Raw genomic sequence first — 19,887 nt, forward strand, 5'->3', positions numbered from 1 at the left:
TGGTGTCTTTGTCCAGGGTGCTGTTTCTCCTTGAGATCAGGCTGAGCCTGATCCCTTTCTCAGGAAATCCTTTCCCTAGGACTTGTAATCATGCGTGGTTTGCCGTCCCTGGAGTATTTGGCTTATTAACTCCCTGGGGTTACATGGTGGGAAATGAACCTAGAAAGGCAATCAAGGACTGTATCTTAAAGACTGTGAAAAACTAGAGAGTTTGGAATTTGTAATGTTTTCTGCAAGGAGCTTGCACAGATTTTGAGATGTGGAGAAGCAGAATTGAGTCCAGTTTCAAAAAGAGCATCCTAGTAATAGTGAGGACAATGTATTGGACTGGGCTGGGAGTTAATAGGACTAACAAAAAGTAAATATTGTGTCTGTATATATCAGATTCAAGGAAAGTGACTTAGCACAAAACTCTGGTGCACATGGACATTTTGTTTTACACATACATCCGCACCCAAGCATACACACATACCTGTTTACAGAATTAATAGTCACTACAAACAGATTGGTGTGGCCAACTCTTTGTAATGAAGCAGGTGATAGAGGCTGTCCCAGAACATTCCATTCTTGGGACTGTTTTTAAGCCTAGCAGTATTGATTAAATTTCCATCCTTGCTCTATATTTTCTTTTTCAGTCAATATTTTGATGATTTGGTGCCTGAAAATACTTGGACATGTTTGATTTTTGAAATTAGTATCCTTATTCAGTTAATGTCTCATTGGGCCAGTTCAGTTTTTCCAAGGTGAACACCCCTTTCATCTTCAGGGTCTTTGATCTGAGTTGACTGAAATTCCCTCTGATCTATAGATGTGACAGAGGATCAGAAAGTAAGCGAGTCCTTCCACACTAGCAGAGTCACTTCTGCTTATGCTACAGTGAAGACGTGTGTGGTCCTCCAGTGAGTGTTCAGCCAGCTGTGCTCTAGCAAATGCATGTACTTGTAAAGCTGGTCCCTGGGCACTCTTATTAATAACCCTTCTTTCACTGTCCCCACACTCTCCTTGCAAATTGACCCTTCAGCAGAGGTTTACCTAGTAGTTCAATGTTGTTAATATGTTTTACTTACAAAATAGCTACTTGCCAAGCCTGTTCTGCAATGTAAAAATAAAAGTCTCACCATGCCACTGTCCATCTAAAAATCTATCGTTGGCTCCCTCTTGCTCTCAAAATGTAGTTAAAATGCATCTCATCGCTGATGCTAAAGCTGAAACTTCAATACTTTCGCCACTCTGATGCAAAGAACTGACTCATTGGAAAAGACCCTGATGCTGGGAAAGATTGAGGGCAGGAGGAGAAGGGGATGATAGAGGATGAGATAGTTGGATGGCATCACCAACTCAATGGACATGAGTTTGATCAAGCTCCTGGGAGCTGGTGATGGACAGGGAAGTCTGGCGTGTTTCTGTCCATGGGGTTGCAAAGAGTCAGACACAACTGAGCAGCTGAACTGATGGCCTGTAAGAATCAGAATGATCTGATTCCTGTCTACATCTTTGGTCTTATCTCTCACTTCTCTTGACTCCTCAATATAGTTCAGTCTTATTGGCTTTCCTTCTATTCTTGGGAAACACTAAGTATTTTCTCAACAGTGTGGCTTCCACAATTCCATTCCCCCTCCTACAACATTCTTTCTATCATTCATTGTTTACCCTTATTAATAATTTAGATGATTCTCTGCCATCTTTTAGAGGGCTCCCCAATCTCTAAACAATGACCATTTTTTCTAGTACCCCTTATTACAAGTGTGATGCATTCAAATATTTATTTAAGAGGTTTTTTGTTTGATTCTTTGCTAATTTGTAAGCTCCAGACTACAGAGACCACTTCTGTATTGGCTAGCACTGTAACGCCGGAGACTAGCATTAGGAGCCTGATATATGGCAGATGCTTGATGAGTATTTGTTGAATGAATCAGTATGTTAATTTTGCGATCAAGATGGATCACAACAATTCGCTTTTAACTATGCTGTATTCAACTGGGTATTCTTGTCCATTGCATGAAAAACGAGGTCCTGCAGGCATGGAGATGACTAAGGTTGCTCTTACGGTCTGATTCCATGGTAGAGGTGGGGAGATGGGAGGAGACCATTGCACTAGTCTGGGAAAGGTGGATGGGGTGCCCTTTGCAACTCTATTTCTTAGGAAGTCCTGATCCTAGTATCTTTGTCCTCATGATATGTGTGTGTGTGTGTGTGTGTTTTAATTTACTTATTTTTAATTGGAGATGATTGCTTTGTCATTTTATGTTGGTTTCTGCCTTACATCAACATGAATCCACCATAGAGGGAGGGGACATACAGATACCTAGTGTCTTCATCATTAATTCTAAAGACCTCATCACCAGTAATGGCATCCTTGGATTCCATCATCCAGTGGAGTCCTGGAAGACAGAAGGAACATTCTTCAGAACTGCTTTGTGGCTCCTGCTACCCCTGCCCTTGTGACCTCTCCTGTCTCCTTCAGAGGCCTCTGTGCTTCTTTTTTCTTTTTTTTTTCCTCCTTCACCTTTTTTCCCAGTCACTGCTTATTCACTTGTGGATATCTGGGAAAATCTAAAAAGTCAATTTACCCTTATATTTAAGGAATGTGCCTCATTGTCTTTAAAGAAGAAAGCAGAAGAAACTAACATTTATTTGGTCCTAACTGTGTACCAGGGGCTATGCACGATGTTGTGATGTGTTATATCCTTTGATTCTGACAGTATCTGAACTGACAGTTATTATTGGCAGCAGGCTTCTTTCACAACTATAGAGACTGAGGTTTAGAAATATTAAAGTGTAACTTGTTCAAGGTCACATATGTAGTAAGAATCAGGGATTCAAACCTAATATTTCTTTTACATATGATTCAACTACTATAAGGTACTCCCTCCCAAATACTGTGAGATAATGCAGACACTTCTGAGGCCACTGGGGAGGTGGCATGTTCTGATGACGTCTTTAGCATTGCTCTCTTCAGTGGCCAGAACATAGTGAGAACCCTCCTGCATGCATTCATTAAACAGTGTTTGCTGAGCGCCTGCTATGTGCTAGACACATTTCAGGCTCTCATACCCCATGAGTGAATGAAGTAGGGAAGAGTTCCTTGTCCTCATAAAGCTAGCAAGATATTGGTGGTGGGGAGTAGAAAGAGAGAGACAAGAAGTATAGAATGGACAGTAAAAAGATAAGTGAATTATATGGCATTGTAGAAACTGACAAGTGCTATGAAAAAAAGATGGAATAAGATAAGTGGTGTTTGGAGTTATAAGTGGGGAGCATTGCAGCTTTGCAGAAGATCATATTTGATCAAAGACTTGAAGAAGACAGAATGTCAGAAGTGTTCCTGTTGGAGGTTCCCAAGGCAAGAGTGTGCCTGTTGTTTTTAAGGAAAAGGAAGACCCTATTCTAGCTGCAAAGGTTCAGAGTTATTGTTGCTGTTGTTCACTCACTAAGTCGTGTCTGACTCTTTGCAACCCCTTGGACTGCAGCACGCCAGGCTCCACTATCTCCCAGAGTTTGCTCAAACTCACGTCCATTGGATCAGTGATGCTATTCAACCCTCTTATCTTCTGTCTACCCCGTCTCCTCCTGCCCTCAATTTTTCCCAGCATCGAGGTCTTTTCCAATGAGACAGCTCTTCACATCACATAGCCAAAGTACTGGAGCTTCAACATCAGTCCTGAGTAGTCAAGGTTGATTTCCTTTAGGACTGACTGATGTGATCTCCTGCAGTTCAAGGGACTCCCAAGAGTCTTCTCCAGCACCACAATTGGAAAGCATCAGTTCTTCACCTTCTTTATGGTGCAACTCTCACATCCATATATGACTACTGGAAAAACCATAGCTTTGACTATACGGACCTTTGTCAACAAAGGGTCCAGAGAACAAGGTTTTAATGATGAGCAATGTACACTCTTCTTTGTTGGAGAGAAGTTGGAAGTCCAAGCTAATGGGGCCCACAAAAACCATAGACTTATCTCAATCCAGATCTTTCAGAAGACATCATAGTAAATGAGTTAATCCAACATGCTTCCAGAGGACTACAAGGATCCTTGTACCTATGAAGCCACTGCTTTCCAGGTCTCTCTGGTACTGAGTCTGACCTTCATTAGCCCAGTAAGGTCTGGCATTGAAGCCTTCCTCCACTTTCCCATTCTCACTTCTGCTATGACTCCAGTCTGGCTATACTGGACTTTGCAAATTCTCTTTTAACCTAGTCACTCATGCTATGACCATGGTGATTTTCCTCCCCTCCCCACCCCCCAGTCTCATACCTCCACCTCAGTCAGACATATTCACTAGGTCCCTGCTTGGCAAGGAGCCCAGTGTAATGTTGTTAAGGGGGTTAGCTTCACAGTCACTTCTGTCATTGTTTTGTAAAAGCACCGTTGCTTTTGCAAATGACCCCACACATGGTGAGCATTTAGTCACCATTTCAAGTCATTTATTTAGTGTGAAAATTTGTTAGACCATTGTTTAGCAAATTCATTGCATTGAACTTTTTACTTAGCAGAATCACTTAATTAGTGTTTTATTACTGGAATCGACTGTCAATTATGTGGCTAATTCATTTACTTAGGGAGTGAATGTTTTATCTGGGTAATGCAATTCAGAGTGCACTGTTAACTCTTTAATGATTAAATATTGTTGTCAGTGGCAATTTATGTTATAAGGAACATTAAATCATTTATTTCCCTTGAAGTATCCAGGTGTTGGAGAAATGTGTAGAGAGAATAGTTTAGAACCACTTATGAATTAAAGGACTTTCATTAACTGACTGTTAATGAAAGCTAAATAAAAGTAGCTGGAGAATTTTGATTGGACCCCTTGAAATAAATTGTTATAATATGTATCTTACATGTGTATATTGCTGTAACACATGTAAATGCTCTTGTACTGACATGATTCCTTTGGGCTCTCACAAAACCACTATAGAGTGACGTTGGGGTTTGTATGTGGCAGTCTCTCAGATGACCACAATGATTCCTGCCTGCTTTCATATATCCTGGTATTATCCCTTCCATTGAACACAGACTGTGTTACTGACTGACTTCTAATGAATAGAATGTAACAAAGTATTGACATGTCACTTTCAAGATTAGATTATAAAAAGACGGGGGCTTCCTTCTAGTCTAGTCTGCTCGCTTTCTCTCTCTCACTTGCTCTGTGGGAAATCAGCTGCCTGGTTGTGAGTTGCCCTACGGAGAGACCCACTGGGCATGGAACTGAGGACCTTACTCCAGTAACCCATGAGAAAGTGAATCTGCTTGCAACCACATGGGCAAACTTGAAATCAGATTCTTCCCCTCAAATGAGTCTTCAGATGCAACCATAGTCACACCAGGCAGCTGGAATACAGCTTCATGAAAGACCTAGAGCCAGAGGTACCCATGAAAGCTGCACTCAGATTTCTGACCGACAGAAACTATGAGTAGGTGTTTGTTGTTTTAAGTTGCTGAGTTTGGGAGTGGTTTGTAATGTAGTGATAATTAATAGCTTCCCAGGTGGCTCAGTGGTAAAGAATCGACCTGCTAATGCAGGAGATGCAGGTTCGCTCCCTGGGTTGGGAAGATGCCCTGGAGAAGGAAATAGCAACCCGTTCCAGTATTCTTGCCTGAAAAATCTCATGGACAAAGGAGCCTGGCGGGCTACAGTCCACAGGGTCTCAAAGAGTCGAACACAGATAAATGACTGGGTAAACATGCATAATAGATAATTATTACATGACTTAACATGTGAGATGTTATAAGAATTTACCAAAAACTTTTTGGTTCATAAGTAGTAGAGCCGGGATTTAGCCTTGGTTCTTCTGATGTATTTCTATAGGAACTGTAAAGACCTCTCACTGCAACTGTCAGGAGTCCTTAAAGCTTTGACATCTGATAAGTGCTACTACTCCAAGGCAGTTTCTCTATAACAGTGATTCCCTTGTGACCTGCACACTGTTATTACCATGAGAAGAAGCCACTAGAATTCTGGAGAAGCTTGTGAGCAGCAAGCTTGTAGGACTGATCTTCTTTACTATGTTTTAATCAGGAATTGAGTCAAAATTTCCCTTTGTAACATCAGTCACTGCCCAACCTGCATTAAATGATTGCATATGTAGTTCCCAAACATGACTGGCCCCAAACTAAAGCTACTAAATCCTTGGGTCTAAAGAAGAAGTCTGTATTTAACATGTTTCCTGAGTGACTCTTAGGTAACATCGAGATTTGAGATCCCCTACATAACACAAAATAGATTCCCTTTCCAGTGAGCAGATTGTATAATTCAACTGAGCATCTGCCATGCTAACCCTTGATGGGCACACTCAGCTTTATTCTTATGAGAATGTTAGGTATCTGTCCTTCCCAGAGTAAAGGCCATCAGCTTTGGTTGCTTGAATGTTTTTGTCTAGTTGGTTTTGAACAACACTAAGCTGTACTACTTCATTCATTCACTAAAAGCAGAAAGGACAGTGCTTGCTTTTTTGAGTATCTCTAGGACCATTAATGAACCAATTGTATTTCTTAACTGGAAGTTCCCTTAGAAACCATCTAATCTCTTACTACTCAAAGCACAGATCCATGAACCAACAGCATCACCATCACTGGGGAGCTTGTTACAAGAGCAGTTCTTGGATCACTGAATTAGAATATGCATTTTTACTCTCTGGCATGTATATTAAAATCTGGGAAGCAGTGGTCTAATTTAACCCCATAATTTTAAAGCTAAGATCCAGAAAGGTGAAAGTCATTATGCAAGACAATTTAGTGGCAAAACCAGGATGGTCAGTCTTGTAACTCCACAACTGCGCTGCTTCCCCTCTATTTGTGTTCAGTTGTCCCTATACCTTATTATATCCACACACACTGCTTAAGAATCCAGGGGCATGGTTTGAAATGGAGAAATCAGGCACCTTTCCACCCAGGATAATGGCAATCTTGTTTCAAACAGCTGTTGCACATGTAAATTTCCTCTCCCAGACAAGTTTAGTCATTTCATTTTCTCTTTCTTATACATCAACAAAAGACAGAGTCACCTGTCAGGCTGAAGATTGTAAAACCTGACAAAATTGAGTTTTTCTAGTTTGGCTAAGTATTACTTGGCAAGTATTTTGCATAGCTTTGTCTTATGATGATTTTGATGAATGAAAGAGAGGAAATAAGACAAGCCGATGTTTTCAGTGTGATGCATTATTTACCTTTTTTTCTCTCCATCAAACACCTTCCTGTGAAGATGAGGGTCTTGGAATGCAAGGAAAGGTACAGAACACAAGATGTTCAGCTGCTTATTTATAGTGTGAGCACAACTCTCGAGCTAGAGAGAAACACCGTAATGTCCCACCCAAGCTGGAGTCACAGCAATGCTGCAGCCTTCAGCCTTAGATAAACTCACCCTTCCACCACACAGTCTGTCATCCCCCCTGTATGAACCTCTCTCAATAGCCACCGCAGAATCCCTCTTTCCTGCTTGCAATAACATCAAAACCATACAATTTACTTTTCTTTATTATTTCTGCTTCAAGTAACTTACTAAGCAGGACATGTTCTATGTTCTTTGGAATATTCTATCTATTATATATTGACATGACCAACCATATACAGAACCTTCTGCTGATGGTATTAAATAACCTCACATTGGTTATGTCACAATGTTATTTCAACATTGAGGAAACGCACATTTTCTTCTTAACATACTTCGTTCTCATCTGCTAAGTGTACACTTCACAGGAAGCCATTCCTTACCAGCCAAATGTGTACCGTGCTGTATCATCTGTTTACAAAGGTTTTTTAGGCACATATACCAAAACTTAAGTGCCTCTGAAAGTAAAAGTGGATGGTGAATATGCAGTAATTAAATACTGGACTTGGGCTTCCCTGGTAAGCTCAGCTGGTAAAGAATCCACTTGCAATGCAGGAAACCCTGGTTAAATTCCTGAGTCAGGAAGATCCACTGAAGAAGAGATAAGCTACTCACTCCAGTATTCTTGGGCTTCCCTGGTGGCTCAACTGGTAAAGAATCCACTTGCAATGCAGGAGACCTGGGTTCAATCCCTGGGTTGGGAAGATCCCAATTACCACTCCAGTATTCTGGTCTGGAGAATGTCATAGACTGTTATATGTTATAGTCCATGGGGTCGCAGAGTCGGACATGACTGAGTGACTTTCTCTTTAGGTATGATGAAAAAAGAGTTTGTGTTTCCAATGAGCTGAAACACATTAAAAGTCCAGAGTGACACCCTTTCTCCTTTCTGGTTCGGCAGGACATTTGCAAGACCCCACACAGCCCCACGGCGGTGTTCCTCTCATATCCTAGTTTGCTCACTGAGCAGTTAAGACCAAAAAGCATCCTCTTGTTACTACAGGTCTTTTGCTTCTGGCACAGCAAGTAATCTGCATTTTTGTTTGAATTAAGTTCATAAAACCTACTCTGTGAACCCTGGCTGATATCAGCACTTTTGCTGTTTTGACATTTTCCCACTGATTTTCATGCAATTGTGACAAAATGGGGGGAAAAAAAGAATGACTTTCATAGTTTCTTTTTAATAGTGAAATCCTTTCTTCAAACACAACCATACCTAGAAATAAGTTTTATAAAACAGATAAAACAAAAACAAAAACATTTCCCTCTGACTGGAGCAGAAGTGAGGGGACACTCATGTGTTTGCTGAGTCTTACTCATGTGCACACATGTGCACATGTGCACACACGTACAAAACCCCTCATGATGGCCCAGTTCACTCCTGACCCACAGGAGAGACTCTAAACAGAGGTCTCCCTTCCTAACTCTGGCTCAGCTCTTAGGTCCCTAAGCCACAGACTAATAATTCACTTATTCTTTCCCCAGAGACCACATGGGTGAACCTTTTCATTCTATGATTTACCCAAAGTAAAAATAATGATCCCCACCACTGGTCACTTGAACAGCTAAAGACTGATTGTTGTCATTTTTGTTCAGTCGCTAAGTCCTGCCCAACTCTTTACAACCCCATGGGCTGCAGCACGCCAGGCTTCCCTATCCACCATCTCCTGGAATTTGCTCAAACTCATGTCCATTGAATCAGTGATGCCATCCAACCGTCTCACCCTCTGTCATCCCCTTCTCCTCCTGCCCTCAGTCTTTCCCAGCATCAGGGTCTTTTCCCATGGGTCAGCTCTTGGCATCAAGTGGCCAAAGTTTTGGAGCTTAGCTTCAGCAGCAGTCATAAGAACAAGGCTATTACTTGAATGGCTCTGTCTAAAATCAAGCAGTGCACAGAGTGCATGACCATGCATGGAAACCCTGTAGACCCGTGGACTGGAGGAGCCTCAGGAAAGATGGAGCCCCAGTTTGTGGGGCTCTTGTAGACCACGGGGTATCACCGAGAGACTTGCTGCTACAGTCACCCGGCGTCCAGGAGTCGGCCCTCAGCCTAGAGACGAGAGAAAAACTCAGAGGCCAGTGTTTTGTCATGTGAGGGATCCTTGGGCTGGAAGTGCTTCTGCATCTTGGCTCTGCCACCACGGGCATCCTGTGGGAATACCTGTGACTAAGTTACATTCAACTATAAACATACATGCACAAGTTCATGTAGAATTGGGAAATCTGAGTAAGGTCAGTGGAGTGTATTCATGTCAATGTCCTGATCACGATGCTGCATATCAGTTATGTAGGACAGTAACACTGGGGAAGACTGAGTGCAGGGTATAAGGGACCTCACTAAGTTATTTCTTACAACCGCATGTGAATCTACAGTTATCTCAAAATAAAGCTTTCTGTTAAGAAAAAGCTGGTGCTCTGGTAAAGGACCAGTAGGTAATTTCAGACCCTGGCCAGGTTCATCAGAGTCTTCAGATGTATTTCATGGTTTTCCTAGGCATTTACTCACTTGCCAGACCAAGTGTGTGATAAAAGTGTTCCACCCGTTTCTGATGATTGTAAAGTGGTTTTATGTGTGTCGTTTTCGCTTAATCATTTTTGGCAGGGGCTTGTCTAATTTATCGGTGTTTTCAAAGGAAAGAGCCACCTTTTATATTTCTTCAGCTTCTCTGTTGTGTCCTTAACTTCCATTATGTCCCATTAACATCTGTTCTTGTATTTATTTACTTACTACTTTCACTAACTGTATTTTTCATCTCTAGAAGTTAGATTTGTATTGTGCAAAGCCACCCATCTTTTTCCCATGATGTGTTGCCTTAAGCTGTGGTTCATGATCCTCCCATTTTCTCCTTAATCAGTCTAAGTGTATTTATTTTATTGTCTCTTAGACAGTTTTATTATTTTCAATTCTTGGTAGGCATATCTCTTTGTGTATCATGTCTTCTGACTTTCTCTCGTGGGGATAAGCTTCCTCACACGGCTTGTCATTCTTTGTCTTTTATTTTTCCACTTTGAATTCATCTTTAGTGGAGGCGATTTTGTTCTGTGGGAATTAACATGTCTTGGATTATGAAAACAGTCCTATAGGGTGGTTCTCATGTGCTTTTCAGGACAGGAAGATTTTCTGTGATATTGCAAGATTTTGTATGCTGACTGCTAGATTTGCAGTTGCTGTCTCACACACAGAGAACACATGTGGAACTAGACACAGGTGTGATTGGGTCCAGAGCTTCCATTGTCTGTTGTCTCTATCTGAAAGCTGTACACTCTTCTTTTTATTGTTTGGTTTTTATTTTGTATTGGCATATAGCTTATTAACAGTATTGTAATAGTTTCAGGTAAACAGCAAAGGAACTCAGCCATACATATACGGGTATCCATTCTCCCACAAACTCCCTTCCCATCCAGACTGCCACGTAACATTGAACAGAGCTCCCTGGTATATACTCTTCCTTTTATTCTACTAATTGAAACCTTTAACTTAAGAGTGTTCACACACACACACACACACACACACACACACAAACATTGACACAGATATGCATACATGTGCTTAAAATTAGATCCTTCACTTAAGAACAAGATTAAAATAGTATATATTGGCTGTCCACTGCAAAAGGTAAAGAAGTTAATATATATACCTTTTCTAGTGATTCATCAGTCACCATTTCCCGGTTTTCCTTAGTAACATTTCAGAAGTTAATCCAGTATTTTTAGTTTAGCTGTTTTTACATCGTTTCTCTTTAAGAATTCTTTTTTACAGTTCATTCTGTTTCAACTCACATTTATTTTGGTTTTCATACTCATATCTCTGTTTAACTGATTTTGTTGTATAACAAATTGGTTCTTTTATAACATGATTCCCTCCAATCTTTCGCGTTTTTTATTTTTTTACCTAAAAGATTTTTTTCCTTTTTTTCCCCTTACCTCCCCACACCTCTAGAAAAGAATCAGAGCCAGTATAATTCCTGAGTCTTTGTGCATCAGGGAACATCTTTCTGTAGCCTCATAAATGAAAAACAACTTTATCACTGTATGATTTGGGAGTCACAGCATTTTTCCCTCAACAATTTTATTCCCATGATTTTGGGCATTTAAATTTAGGCAACAAAAAATATGGTTTGCATTTTTTCTTTTTCTTTATAGATAGCCTTTTCTTCCAGCCTAGATGTTTATCTGCATTTTTGCACATCAATAATGTTTAATAATATTATCAAGAGATTTGTTCTATTTTTAAGTAGTACAATGGAGAGCTCTTTACATTTGAAAATTTGGGGGGTTTATTCTGCCAAAGAGCTGTTTTTACATTGTATCCTTTATTATCACATCTATTTCATGTCTTCTGTTCTCTTCTTTGATAACAGCAATTATCTGCCTTTATGCGTCTGTTTTCTTTTCTCTGAAAATGTCTTTTTGGTGCCTTCACACATGAACACACATGAGCAGATGATAGATACCCGGAAAACAGGAGCCTTGCTGTTCTCATTCCCTTGTATATTCACTGCAGAGTTCTCTAATTCTTCCCAGTGTCTGCCTGTTGCTTATTCTCAATACAGATTCCAGTGTCCATTCTGGTTTTGTTAATACGTTTTGGTTTCATCTTTCTTGGCCTTGCTCAATCCATATTTTGAAACATCTGTCCTCATAGTTAATCTTTTACTACCTTTATTTTTCCATGTTTTCTTGAATTCCATACCAACTCAAATGCCTTTCTATTTTCTATTGTGTAAGTTACAGAAAAAAACCAAATGGGCTTAAACAGTAGGTTAATGTACTATCTTACAAAAGAGGGAGTCAGGACTTAGAGGAGGTTCCATGGCTTGGTGGAATGATATGAACAAGAATGCCATTAAGGCTCCAGTTCCTTTCAGGTTCTCCACTTTGCCATCTCATATTGGCACTGTCCTCAGCCTGGATCCCCTCTAGGAGGTCAGACTGCTTTAGCAGTTCCAAGCATCAAGCCCACGCATGGTAGTGTCCAATAGGAGACCGAAGTTGCTGGAGTATCCTTCTTAGAAGCAAGGACATCTTCCCTAGAAGAAAGTAGAACTCCCCTAATAGAACATCCCTCCTACTCACTGAAAATGTTCGAGAGTCGGCAGAGATGATAGAAACACCCAAATGGCTTAAGGAAATCAGGATTTGCCCCTGGGTCTTGGAGTAGGGCCATCCTTCTCTGAGTCACATGGAAAGTGTGTGGGCACCCAAGCTTATTTGGAAGTTCTGCCAGAAAGGAAGATTTTGGGGGATGACTGTTGAGTCAGTAGTCACCACAGAGTACTCTTTTCTCTTGAAAACGTTATTTTTCTCAGCATCCAGAGTGTTATTTTTCTTCTTTTTCACATCGTGGGTTTTTCTAAGACTCTGTGCTGTTTTGTTTCTGTTTTCTTAACTCTGAAGGAGAAGCGGTCTCTCCAGGACCAGTGTTTGCGAATAAGCAGAGAAGGCAGGTTCTTACTGTCGCTTTTGCTGTTCAGCCGATCGGAATCCTCTTCTTGTGGCTGAAGCAGAAGAAGTAATGCATGTCCACAGTTCCCTCTTCTGTGTGATGTGTCTTCCACCATCCTTCCATCTCATGAGAGCTATGGAAGAAGAAATTCATCCTCTCCCCACGAAGAGAAAGATTGATTTCTTTAAGCAAAGGAATCCAGAAGCACATTACGACTCTTCCCATGACAGCTTTTTTTTTTCTTAATACTGAATTTGCATTCTGGGGTACAGAGGTGTTTATCTACCCTCTTTTGTCTGTAATTTTTTTTTTTTTGGCTGTGCCAGGTCTTAAGCCATGTGGGATGTTAGCTCCCCAACCAGGGATCAATCTTGCATCCCTGCCATTGCAAGGCAGATTCTTAACCACTGAACCATCAGGGAAGTCCCACCTTCTTTTGTCTTTGCCAATAAAAGGGACTGAGGAAGAGGAAGGACTTGGAGATGCATGATCCCTGTATTGGCTTACTAGATTCTCTGAGCCCAGGAAAGAAAATAGGAAAAGATGAAACGTTTCTGTCCTTTGAGCCAGTGTTATTACCTCAATAACAAAGTATAGAAGTGTCAGTTGCCAACTATATAATGACCATTTCAGCTGTTTAGAATGTGGCACAGTGAGGTAGCACTGCATTTACTATTAGTTTTACAAGACAGTTGGTCAGATTTAAGACTGGGAGACAAGGTAATTCTGTCTGCCATTACATTGGGTAAGAACACATTCCCGAGGGAGATATGAGATGGGGGTGTGGTGTGAACATACACTTTCTCGAAGGTCACAAATCTATGCACACCTATCCTGTTTAGTCACTTGAAGTGAAGTGAAGTGAAAGTCTCTCAGTCTTGTCCAACTCTTTGCAACCCCATGGACTATACAGTCCCTGGAATTCTCCAGGCAAGAATACTAGAGTAGGTTGCCATTCCCTTCTTCAGGGGATCTCTCCGACCCAGGGATTGAACCTGGGTCTCCTGCATTGCAGGCAGATTCTTTACCAGCTGAGCCACAAAGGAAGCCCCTATCCTAGTTTAAGTCAAAAGTAGCATATTATGCCTATGATTTTATATTTCACTATCATTCATAATGAGATAAAGTAAAACTGATTCAAAGTTGATTTAAAGAAAAATTTTGAAGGCATAACTATATAGATATGCACTATTCAATGAAGTTGCCCCTGGCCACAGGTGGCTATTTACATTTAAATTAATTGAAATTAAGTTAAAAATTCAGCTCTTCAGTCACATTAGCCATATTTGAGGTGCGTGTTAGTCATAGGGGCTTCCTAGGTGGCACGACCAGTGGTAAAGAATCCATCTACCAATGCAGGAAGTGGCTGCCATATTGAATGTGCAGATATAGAGCACGTCCATCCTTATATGACATTCCACTGGACAGTGCTCTGCTAGAGCTGTATGGGTAGGTGCCTTTTGGAGTTCACTCTAGCTCTAAGTCGTCTCTCTTTGGAACTTGATTTGACTCTGGATGTCTGTGTATATACCTGCCCTGTCCAGTACTGTGGCCACTGACCATATGTGTTGTTGAGCACTAGAAATACGGCTGAGTTGAAACGCTTTATAAGATACACTTTGGATTTCAAAGCCTTAGTATGAGTAAAGAACATCAAATATATCATTAATACTTTTATACCAGTTTTGCATTGAAATGTCATTTTGATGCATTGGATTCAACAAAATTTCTTACTGAACTTCACTTGTTGTTTTTTTACCTTATTTAATGTTGCTATAAGGAAAGCAATTTAAATTACATACGTGGCCCATGCTGTATTTCCATTGGACCTCTTTACCCTTCTATGTAACTCCAGAATGTTCTCCCTCTTCCTGTATCTTTCTCTAGATCTGCGGTTCCCAGTCCAGGAGCTATAAGCCACATGTGGGATTTTAAATTTAAGTGAATTAAAATTAAGCAAAATGTGAAATACAGTTTGCCCATCACATTAGCTGCATTTCCCATGCTCAGTAGTCACATTTGATAAGTGGCTACCATATTGCACAGCAGAGATACAGACTATTTCCATCACCATGGAAATGGACAGAGCTGATACAGGTTGTACACAGTGACAGCAAAATCCACAGAAACAGAGTGTGCTGCTTAAAGCTTGAGGAATATTTCCACAGAAATGGAGTGTGCTGCTTAAAGCTTGAGGAATGTTTCCACGGAGCCTGACTCTGTAGCATGTTACCTTCCACCTCCCAGAGCCCATCCCCTCTCACTTTTGTCAGAAGTGTTTACGCACCTCTCTCCTACAAGTGGCAGCTCCTCCTCCTCTGAACACGCTTTCCTCCACCCTCCTGTCTGTACTTGTATCTCACACTGTGCTTTGTACAATGTAGGTACTCAGTTCATATTTGTTAGCTGGTTGGAGTGGCTATTCCTAGCAAGTGATTAGAAATATGTAGCTGACATTAGCGGAAGATCTGTAATGACTGGAAGCAGAATAAAAAAGAAAGAGAAGGTCAAAGCCAGGTTACCAAGGAAGAAGAGACAGGAAAGAGGAAATCAGAGGGAGTGTGGTAACCCGGCAGCTCATACACGTCACCATAAGCCCTCTGCTCGCCATGCAAGTGCCTCATAGGCAGCAGCGAGACTCGTTGAGGTGGTCAGGGGTGGGGAGGGAATTCAAGCCCTAGACAACAGCTATAGAAAAAAGTACAGAAGAAATCCAAAATATTATTATGTGATAAATAAACATGCAAGACCCATAAATGAGAAGTTGAAATGGCATGAAAGGGTCTGATGAGGAGAAGAATGAAAACTGTTCTCTCCCTGGGCCAGCTGGTTCGAGTTGCATTTTATGAGCAGCATGTGGATTCCAGCGCCCTTGTTGAATTAGCAACAGAATCGCACATTAGTTTTAAGGCTCCCTCTCGAATAGGAACATCATAACGCTTTTTAATTGGGGCTGATAAAAACGTAGCATTACTTGTAGGTTCCTGAGAGAAGTGAGTTGTGAAATTGGGTTTTCATTAAACCTAATGATGGAAAATTAAGTATAGTGCGTCTGGTGAAATGGGGTGTGATAAAAGGCATCACTTCTGCATTATCAGAGGTTAATAAGGGAATAGGTGAAGTAAGATACATTGGAAAAGGGAGTCCAACTAGTTGAATTAATAAACCTTGAAAGTCCCTTGGTTCCGAGTCTTCACAGCATCATTAGCACCAGCACTGACATCATTACAAATGTTACAGCAATACAAGTTGCTAAATTTCAGACACATTTATTTTCCATTCCAGCGTTGGTTTTGCTGACACTGAGTTTACAGTCTGTCTAGCAATGTGTCTAGAGGAAAACATCCATATTGGTAGCTGTTTGGTTTTGGAAACACTTGGCATCTCACAAAACTCATCAGGTGCTTGATCCTAAGAAGCCTATCTCTGCCAGGCAGCTGGTCTCCCAGGCCACTCAGGCCCATGGGTCTCTGAAGATATCTGTCCCCGTATATGATGGTGGCTTAGGTAGGAGACACTCCCAGGGCTCCAGGCACTGACTCTGATTCATCCTGTCCTGGGAAACCATGAAGTACAGCATCTGGAGAAGCAAACCCAGGTGTTCCTTTCTTCTCCAGCCCCATGGGTGATATTCACCAGAAGGATGCCACATATCCATGGCAGCTGGGATACCAACAAGGCGTATGTGCTAAGTCACTTCCATCATGTCCCACTCTTTGCGACCCTATGGACTATAGCCCGCCAAGCTCCTCTGTCCATGGGGATTCTCCAGGCCAGAATTCTGGAGTGGGTTGCCATGCCCTCCTCCAGGGGATCTTCCCAACCCAGGGATTGAACTCACATCTCTTATGTCTCCTGCATTGACAGCCTGATTCGTTATCACTGAGCTACAAGACATAATGTGTCTTTAAAAAGAAGGCATCTTCTTAAAATCCTTCCTACTGGTTTGAAGGTTTGTAGACATTCACACCTCTCTAGGCCTACCTCACACCATCTCTTACAACTTTGCCCCCATCACCTCTCCACCCTCCACTTCTGCTCCATCCCAGCCTCCTTGCTCTTACATAGATGTGCTTGGCTTTTCCCACGTCTCTTCTCGTGCTTCCAATGGGTCTCCTTGTCTGTCCACCTTACAGGGGTTCCAAACCCCTGGGCCACAGATTGGTACCAGCTCATGGCCTGTTAGGAACTGGGCTGTACAGCAGGGGTGAGCAGCCATCGAGTGAATGAAGCTTCCTCTCTATTTACAGCCGCTCCCCGTCACTCTCATTACCACCTGAGCTCCACCTCCTGCAGATCAGCTGGGCCATAATCAATGTAATGCAATTGAATCAGCCCAAATCCATCTTCTACCCTGGATCCGTGGAAAAATTGTCTTCCACAAAACTAGTCTTTCATGCCAAAGAGCTTGGGGACCGCTGTACTAGACTGTCAAGGGTGAAACCTGTCTTTGGAGCATTTCTAGTGCCTGCCAGAGTCCCTGGCACAGGGTGAAGTCTCAGTGAACCTTAACTCCCGATCACAAGGGTGTGATGGAGAAGAGACACAGTGCCCACATTTGCCAGCTCTGTGTTGAAGCAATGCCAGTGCAGATGAGTTACCTATGACCTCACATCAGAGGAGAAAAATAAGCTGTATTTTCCTCATGCTTGCCAGGAAACTTGTGCTTACATCTTACCTTCTTACATCATGTGCTTACATCTAGGCCCTTCTTCCTGGTGCAGAAACCTGTAAGTTCTAGATCTTTCTGTTGGCCATCATTTCCTTACAAAGAACAGCTTTGCTCATGGCAATGCATAGGAGGAAAGTTCACTTTTACAGAATCAGTGTTTGAGGGATTATTGTGACATCGAGACAAACTGAAAGATGCATGGATTTTGAAAAGACAAGTTGCAGAAAATGAGGAAATACACACTAAACCTCCCAGGAAATGAGTGTGGCATAGACCTCGTGGGGTCTGCCTTGGTGCCTTGCAGTGTCTGAAAACATCTGGGTAAGACACATTGAATCTGGCAGTCCTCATCATGCACACCACAAACACAGCGGTCTAGGGCATAGACTGTCCATGTCTCTGGGAGGATAGACCAAGCCTGAATGGTTCTGGATGAGATGCACTGGCCCTAGAAGATTGATGGTGTGTGGCTGGCAGGGAGTTCAGAGGGTAAGAATGTGGTTTTACTGGTACAAGGAGAGCAGAAGAATTCAAATTCCACCCTCAACAGGCATCAGTTTTGAGGGTGGCCCAACTAATACAGGGCAGTTAACTCAATTCAGTGCGTCTAAAGATTATTAGCAGGGGAGATTATAGATCTTATACCGAGAGGTGATGAAGGAGATCAGGTATACGGCCTGGGCCTGGGAGAAGTAGCTGAAGGAGGAGGTTCAGGCCTCTCTACCTGCGAGGTAGGTACAGCATCACTCCTGGATTAAGAGTGTTACTTGCTGGGGAAATCAGACAGTAGGCAGAAAATGATCACACTGCAGATGCCATAGCTGGAGACAGCAGCTGAGAGAGTGAGGGTCCCTGCTTTTTACTGTGGATCCAAGACTGACTGCAGTTCCTTCCAGGGTACAACCTGAAGGAAACAAACTGGTAGAGAAACCAGGTCGCAAGGATACAGTCAAATGGACCAGAAGCAGACAAGTGGCTCTGATCTCCAGGGACCACCAAGACATTCCAAGCAGGCTGCAGGAGGGTGCTCCCAGTATCCAGCCTGCCGGCTTCTCACTGGTTCTGGATTGGCCTGGATTGGCCACGACCACCCTGACAAGTCTGGAGGACGGACAGAGCTGACAGCCAGCCCGGAAGCTTGGCTTTACTCCCTAAAGATGCACCCTTGAAGTAGAAACAGACTGCAGGTTATTGTGTCACTGGTTGGTTGATTGTTTATTTTCTTAAACCTGCCACTACAACCAGGCCAGGGAAACCACCATCTCTGTTCTTTCTGAAGTTCCCTGATCAGCCGTCCTGAGTTAGCTCCCTCGGTCCTCCCCTTGTCAAGCTGGGGGAGGAACAGAGGACAAAGCTCCTATAGGTGATGGCCTGTTCTGCCTCCTTCTCTTTGAAGCAGATGGCAGCCGCGGGGAGCTGGCGCAGCCCACCCTCACGATCCAGACTCACCCTTATCGAGCCTGCGACCCCGTGGAGATGAGCTATCCCCGGGACCAGTTCCAGCCCGCCATCCGGGTGGCTGACCTGCTCCAGCACATCACGCAGATGAAGAGGGGCCAGGGCTACGGGTTCAAGGAGGAGTATGAGGTAAGAGACCACCCTGCAGGAAACTCCCTGGTGGGCGCAGAAGCCTCCTGGATGCTGGTCTCGCTACTCAAAGCATGGTCCCTGGTCCAGCAGCATCGGCAGCCCCCAGAAGCATGTCAGAAATACACTGTCTCAGTCCCCACCCAGATCTGCTGCATCAGTTTGGAGTCACATCTTCCTTCAATAGGAAGAGAGAATGACTTGAGCCCCCATCCTACATGTTGAAGAAAAACCAGGAGATGTCCCCTGCCTTCCAGTGATTTCTAGGAGGTCTGCTTGCTCCTGGTCACCTCTTGCCTCATGGTCATGCTGCTGTTGTGTTTTCAACACCCCCCAGTCAATATCTCATCTGGTGACCGCCATCCCCCCTTTGTACCTCCTCTGCATCCTTGCCTTGGACATCCCTTACCTTGCTCCCCAGCCTGTCCCTATTGCCAGGGACTTGTGAGTAGCAGTTGTTACTGAGGTTTGTGAAATCACAGGATTGCAGTACAGGAAGCACCTGAATGCAAGTCCTTCTGAGGTTCTGGTCACCTGACAGGTCTCTATCCACTTCCTTCCCCAAAGTTCTTTTTAGCGTCCTCAAATTTTCCTTTTTTTCCTCCTCCTTTTTTTCTAGCAGCCAAAAGAGAACTCCCACACTCCCTTTACTTTTTTTATGCGGAACAATTTAGCTTTCTTTATCTCCTTTTGTTTCAGTCCTTGCCCATTAGGCCTCACCTTTTGCAAACAAAAAATCGAATAAAAAAAGGAGAAACTCATTAAGATGTTTTCTTGCCCTAAAGAGCATCTCACTTCCCTGGAGGAATTTTACACCCTTCCTGTGCCAGTCGGAATGCAGCTGCAAGCAGCTTTG

General features: G+C 42.6%; 1 protein-coding gene across 12 annotated transcripts in view; it reads left to right on the plus strand.

Annotated features, from left to right (window-relative positions):
* Positions 1-19,887, plus strand: part of PTPRT (protein tyrosine phosphatase receptor type T) — a 1,155,381-nt gene that overhangs the window by 1,038,996 nt on the left and 96,498 nt on the right. For 9 of the 12 annotated variants that reach the window (XM_044927640.2, XM_044927642.2, XM_044927641.2 and 6 more), the window contains one exon: positions 18,841-19,031. In XM_044927640.2, the coding sequence (XP_044783575.2) occupies positions 18,841-19,031 (191 nt within the window). The remainder of the gene's footprint in view (positions 1-18,840; positions 19,032-19,887) is intronic. The other 3 variants (XR_006639934.1, XR_006639938.1, XR_006639940.1) reach the window with 1 other exon arrangement.

This window comes from Bubalus bubalis, chromosome 14 (genome assembly GCF_019923935.1).
Source record: "Bubalus bubalis isolate 160015118507 breed Murrah chromosome 14, NDDB_SH_1, whole genome shotgun sequence".
NCBI classification, from domain to species: Eukaryota; Metazoa; Chordata; class Mammalia; order Artiodactyla; family Bovidae; genus Bubalus; species Bubalus bubalis.